The sequence below is a fragment of the Gracilinanus agilis genome, unplaced genomic scaffold, assembly GCF_016433145.1.
Source record: "Gracilinanus agilis isolate LMUSP501 unplaced genomic scaffold, AgileGrace unplaced_scaffold54195, whole genome shotgun sequence".
In the NCBI taxonomy this organism is placed as follows: domain Eukaryota; kingdom Metazoa; phylum Chordata; class Mammalia; order Didelphimorphia; family Didelphidae; genus Gracilinanus; species Gracilinanus agilis.
Window position 1 is genome coordinate 2,566 of NW_025389349.1, and position 6,737 is coordinate 9,302.

At 47.3% G+C, this 6,737-nt stretch overlaps 1 protein-coding gene across 1 annotated transcript; it reads right to left on the reverse strand.

Moving 5' to 3' along the window:
* Positions 1 to 4,839: 4,839 nt before the first annotated feature.
* LOC123255933 (6-phosphogluconate dehydrogenase, decarboxylating) lies at positions 4,840 to 5,843 on the reverse strand (the record flags this gene model as incomplete). Its single annotated transcript, XM_044684645.1, has 3 exons — positions 4,840 to 5,355; positions 5,485 to 5,607; positions 5,744 to 5,843. Coding segments are annotated over 3 exons (343 nt in total), but the record flags the coding sequence as incomplete, so codon positions are not given.
* Between the last annotated feature and the right edge of the window lie 894 nt (positions 5,844 to 6,737).

The window sequence follows — 6,737 nt, forward strand, 5'->3', positions numbered from 1 at the left end:
TTCTCCTCCCACAGTTCTTCCTCTGAACGTGGCTAGTTTTCTTTCTCATAAGTCCCTCAGTCTTGCTCTGGATCCTTGCATTGCTGCTAGTAGAGAAGTCTGTTATGTTCAATTGTACCACAGTGTATCCGTCTCTGTGTACAATGTTCTCCTAGTTCTACTCCTTTCACTCTGCATCACTTCCTGGAGGTCTTTCCAGTTCACATGGAATTCCTCCAGTTCTTTATTCCTTTGAGCACAATAGAATTCCATCACCAACAGATACCACAATTTGTTCAGCCATTCCCCAATCAAAGGACACCCCCTCGTGCCACCTCTAAGTCTTAAAGCGAGTGATCAAAGGTTCCATTTCCCATTGTTTTTCCTCCATGAGTTCTTCTCGAATATACGCTATGTGTCTTCTACTATAACATGGTGAATATATTGATGTGTATTAGCCGATGGCACACGTATAACATATAACTTGCTGCTTCAGGAGAGGAAAGGGGAGGAAGGGAAGAATGAATATGGATCACAAAAGGTCAGCAAATGAGTGTTAAGAATTGTTTCTCTACACAACTGGAGAAAAGAAGAACTAAAAAATGATTTTTTAAAAGTGGAGGTCCTAGGTTCTAATCTGGCCTCAGACACTTCCCAGCTGTGTGACCCTGGGCAAGTCACTTAACCCCCATTACCTACTGTAGGAATACAGCCTTTCCCAGGGCTTCTCTCGAAATTCCCTTCCTTCCACTAACCTTAGAAATCAGACTATCCCTAACTTAATCCTACACTACCCCTTATTGCTTTTCTTCCTTGGAACCAATACACAGTATTGATTCTAAGACAGAAGGTGAGGGTTTAAAAACAAATAAGTAAATAAATTTAAAAAGTGGGTACAAAGGATTTAAGTGACTTTGCCAGGGTCAGCCAGAATGGATCAAAATTCTTCCTGGCTCGGAGGGCAGCTCTCCAGCCATCCTGGCCTTTCTGAGTGACTCATGGGTGACCACATTCACGTTCTGTCCTTCTGTCCGGAGGTCACCCCGAGGCCCTTCACACTGAAGCTTGGTTCTCTGTCTGTTGACAGGTTCTTGCCCCACCTCCTTCCCCCCAGGCCTCTCCAGCTTATCCACACCTGCCTGAGCTTGCATCACCTAAGAGAGAACCTCTGAGCAAATTTTTTTTTTTTAAACCCTTACCCTCTGCCCTACTGACAACTCTAAGGTAAATGGGTAAGATTTGGGGTTAAGTGTCTTGCCCAGGGTCACACAGCTAATAAGTGTTTGAGGCCAAATTTGAACCCAGGACCTCCGGCCTCTAGCCCTGGCACTCTATTCTCTGCACTACCTAGCTTGGTGTAATGTTAGATTTGCACTCAGTCTGGCTCTGGGACTTGTTAACCTGGAATGTAATTGAGGCTTAACTAAATGCATGACTTTGGAGAAGTCACTTCACTTTCCTGGGCCTTTGTTTCCTCCTCTGTGAGATGAGGAGGTTGGATTACTTGGCCTCTGGGGTGTCTTTCCTTCCTAAGTGTAGGGTCTTATTTTCCCACCTCCCATTGTAGAAACTCCCCATGAAGAACCAGGGCAGCAATTTTATCTGCAGCAACTTAAAGAGTTTTAAAGACTTGATGTGTTCATCAGGGTCACACAGTATAGTTCAAGAGATAGGATTTGAACACAGGTCTTTCCTTTTGCTGCTGTTTTTAAATTTTTATTGTTTATTCATTGAAATAGTATTTTCTTGTGAAGTTTTGAGTTTCAAATTCTCTCCTTCTCTCCCCCACCCCCTAAGAAGGCAAGCAAAATATCAATTATGGGAAGTTAGGTGGCAAAGTGGGTAGTGCCGGACCTGAGTTCACCTGAATTCAGATACTAGCTATGACCCAGGGCAAGTCACTTCACCCTGTTGGCCTCCATTTGCTTATCTATAAAACAGGTGGGAGAAGTAAATGGCAAACCACTCCAGTATCTCTGCCAAGAAAACCCCAAATGGGGTCACAAAGATTCTGACACAACTGGTTTGCCTCAGTTTCCTTGTCTGTAAAAGGACAAACTGTTCCACATTTTTACAAAGAAAATCCCAAATGGGGTCACAAAGATTCAGACAGAATTGGTTTGCCTCAGTTTCCTTATTTGTAAAAGAAGCTGGAGAAGGACATGGCAAACCACTCCACATTTTTAGAAAGAAAACCCCAAATGAGGTCATGAAGATTCTGACACAACTAATGGATAGAAATTACACAAAACCAATGACCCGGGTCTCTCTGATCCGTGGAACTCCCTCTGCTGGGCCTCAAGCCTCTTGAGTAGGTCACTACTCTTGGGGAACAGTGTGAGACGGGGCTCAAAGATGGCGAGCTGGAAGGGAGCTCCAAGGCCAGGGATGTTGTGACTGAGGCCGCAGGATGCCCGGAGCCTGCTATGGACTCCTCCACCCATCCTCTCCTGAGTGAAGGTCGGGTCCTGGGATGCCCGTGCTCACTTGTTAGGACACATCTCGGGGGCCTCTCTGCCCCTGACTCATCGCAGCATCCTGCGAGGCTGGCTCTCCCGAGTCTCCCACACTGGCTCCCTGCCTCCAAGGGCCAATCCCTTTGCAATGGTACCAACATGTGGGCGGGAATCCTGGGAGGATGCCTGACTTGGATTCTTGCGGGCACTTCAGGCCAAAGCTGGGGTATTGGCTCTGAATCGGGTCAGGGAGGAGATGGCCAAAAGCAGGGGTCAGGGGCAGTTTGGTGGGTGGCACAGTAGACAAAGCACCGGGCCTGGAGATGGGAGGTCCAAGGTTCAAATCTGGCCCCAGACACTTCCTAGTTGTGTGACCCTGGACAAGTCACTTAATTCTGCTAGTCCTTGCCCTTCTGTCTTGAGTTGTTATTAAGGCAGAAGGTAAGGGTTTAAATACAATTGGGAGGCAAGGGAAGGGAATACCTTGGTCCAATCTAGGGAAAGATCTGTTGTTGGAATGTAATTTTTTTTAAGAGGAAAAAACCCCCAACCAAATGAAAAGAAAATGGAGTCAAATGTAAGAAAAACCGAGGCCCAATCAGGGATTATGAACAATGATCTAAGTCCCAGACCAGGGAACCATCAGCTGTCTGGGTAGAAGGAACAAGGGACTCCCATGATCTTCTCCAGGAAGACCCTGAAAAGATGAAGAAAGTCAGTGGATTTTGACTTTGGCAAAAAAAAAAAAAATTAAATTTGGGTTCAGAGGACCCCAGTTCAAGACCTGCCACTTGTCAATGACTAGCTGTGTGACCTTGGGCAAATTACTTCATCTCTCTGGTTCCGTTTCCTCCTCTGTAAAGAGAGAGCTGGACTGAAAGTGTTGATGAAGGTCTCCTCCAGCTTCAGATTTGGGGGCTCCTAATGCTGGGGTGAGAGATGGGACAAGGGATCCAATGGTAAGGGCCGCTTTGGTGAGAGGAGATTCCAGGGTGCCAGATACAGCAGCCCTCACTCATCCTGCTCAGAACTCGGCCCAGGGCAGTGCCGGATGGCTGGCTAGAGGCCCATTCACTGGGCCTGTGGTTCAGAGGGCTCTTTCCCCAAATCCATGGGCTGGCCTGCATGGTGGCTAAGGATTGTGAGTGTGAAATCCCCCGGCCCTTCTGTGATTATGACAGTATTAGCCTTGATGATTATAGCACAGATAATAGAGTTTGCATCGGATGAATTTTACACATCCAATCTTGCTGACAAGCATGTGGATCTTAAGCCTGAAACCCCAAATTCCAACCAAGCCCACCACACTGTTGAAAATCCTAAGACAGGAGGTGGAGGGCTGCTCTTGGGTCCGAATGTATCTCAGGGTGAAAATGTCAGTCGTACATTCATCCGTCTAACTGCTGACTCCTGGTTGTCAGCAGAAAAGGCGTTCGAATCTGACCCTTTACTGAAAAGGCAGTAAGACATAGTTACCACCCACAGGGATTATTTTTATATATATATATATATACACGCTTTCTGGCTTATTCAACACTTGCATAATCTGTCCATGTGAAAAATTTTGTATTCATTCTGTCTTTTGGGACAGGCTGTCACCAGATTACTACGTATAAAAAGAGGCCATCTCCTGAGCCTCGGGGTGTCTTTGGTCTTGATCTTGATCAGGGTCCGACTTTATTGGGAGTTTGGCCCCCTCTCAATAAACCTACTTAGCTTGGAGTGTTTTGCATTGTTGTGACCAATTTTTGTCACATTTTCGCCAAGGTTCCAGGGCTTGATGGTCCTAAGATGAGAGAATTTATCTGGAGGGCAATTTGGCACAATGTCCAAATCTGTGCACACTCTTTGATCCAGTAACGCCACTACTGGGCCTGCATCCCAGAACTGAGAAAAAGGAGAAAGGACCTACTTGTATAAAAATACTCATAGCTGCTCTCTTTTGTGGTGGCAAAGAATTGGAAACAGGGGACGTCCCTTGATTAGGGCTGAACAAATTGTGGCACATGTTGGTAATGGAAAACTATTGTGCTATAGGAAACGACGAGCAGGATGATTTCAGGAAAAGCTGGAAAGATCTGCAGGAACGGATGCAGAGTGAAATAAGCAGAACCAGGGGAACATCGGACACAAGAAGACCAATACTGAATGATGAACTACTGTGAAAACTTGGCTACCCTCAGCAGTGCAAAGATCCGAGACAATCCTGAGAGGCATGATGGGGAATGCTCTCCGCCTCCAGAAGAACTGTTGGCGTTGTCTTTCACATCCGCCTAAATTTATGGTTTTATTTTGGAGTTTTGTTTTCGTATGAGTGTGCTCTTACAACAACGACCCACATGGAAGTGTGTTTTACATAAAAATAGAAAAAAAATGAGAGTACTTAAGAGGCTGGAGACAAAACTATAAATATAATGGAGTTTTTATTAAAAGGTAAAAGAACTGCCTAAGACAAAGGTTCTAGTTTGGTCAGATTCTACCAGAGCCTTTCCCAACCATGATGTGGGTGCTACCACCCTCTTGGACCCTAGTTGCTGCCTTGATCGATCCTGCTTCCAGGGCAGAGTGGGCCACTGGTCAGTGCCACCATTCACATGATCAGTTTCTAGACAATGTTAAAAAGCGAGGGCAGAGGGCAGGACAGTCACTGTACAGACTCTCTTGTCCTCCCCACAGGGAAGGGCTCTTACAATAAGTGATTTTAAGGGCCCCGGGCGGGAAGCAAGTGCAGTGTAAGTCGAGGGGGTGGCAGGAATGTCGAAGGTCTACGGAACTCCAACGGCAGACAGAAGAAGTCTCATTAGGCATTGTAGGAAGAGGAGGACACGCTGCCACCGTGGCCTGTCCAGTTGGTGTGGATAAAGTGTCCTGGTTTGGCTAGAAGCTCGTAGGTGTGAGCCCCGAAGTAATCCCTCTGAGCCTAGAAAACAAAACTACGCTGAGCGTGTGTTTGCAGACACACAGCGGACACCGATTCCACAGCCTACGCTGCCCAAGTTGCCCAGGCTCCGTCGGCACAGCCGGGCTACCCCAGGCCCCAAGAACGTACCTGGATCAGGTTGGCAGGGAGCATCTCGTGCCTGTACCCATCGTAGAAGGAAAGAGCCGTGGTGAAGCAGGGCATGGGGATGCCAGCCTGCACTCCAGTGCTGATCGCCCGCCGCCATGACTCCTAGATAGGATAAGAAATCTGGTGAACACTCAAGTGTAGCTTCTCCCCTGCCTGCAGGGTCAGAGGATTAGAGCAGATCCCAGAGCACGGGCTGCGGGGCACGATTCTCCAGGACCTTTGGCTGGCACACACGTACCTGGCAGTTCTGCACAGCAGTCTTAAAGAAGTCATCCAGGAGAAGGTTCTGGAGCTGGGGGTTCCGGTCAAAGGCATCTTTGATCTTCCCTAGGAAGACACTGAGAAACAAGGAAAGTTAGCAGGTTTAGCCATAGGGGGTGAACTCGGGGCCCAACACCAAGGGACGTGCGGAATCCCATTTCCTGTCTCTCCAGAGCATGGAAGGGAATATGGCCTTGGGCACAGGGGACCACAAAGGAGCCCACAATTGATGTTTGGCTGTGCCCATTCTCAGAACCATCACGAGCCACAGGAAAACAGTGAGACTGTCCATTCAAGTAGCCACAATCAAATCCAAAAGGACCAAAAATTCTTCTGGGGATGGATTTAGCCAGGACTCTCAAACCTCTTTAGTTACTTCTTTCCTCCCTCCTTCCTCCATGTCTCCCCACTTTCTTTTTAAGTTTGATGAATGTTTTTCTTTTTTGCATCCCTGCCATCTCACACACACACTTGCATGTCTCCCAAAGAATCCTCCCACAGAACAAAGGAAAGCAGCCAGGCAAAGCCAAACGATTGGCCGCTTGCCCCATCTGCTGGTGTATGGCCCATTCGCACCTGTAGCTTCTCAGCTCTCCTTTCCTTATTTCTCATCTTGTGGACAACACTAGAAATTGCTAAAATCCTATATTACACAATTCATTTGTAGCTATTTCAAAAAAACTTTTAGGATATGGGGAAAACCCCCAAGCGTTCTATGGCTTCTGCAGGACTGGCATCAATGCCCTGCAGGGGCTGGGTGAGCCTGCTTTAAGAAGCAGGCCTTGGGGCCCCACCTGTGGCCTCGAAGCCATATTCACACTAACATCCTAAAGAAGTGGGGCTACATCTGTACCAGCAGCAATGCAATGACCCAAGACAATTCGGAGGGATTTATGGAAAGGAACACTATCCACATTCAGAGGAAGAACTGCAGGAGTAGAAACACAGAAGAAAAACAACTGCGTGGACAC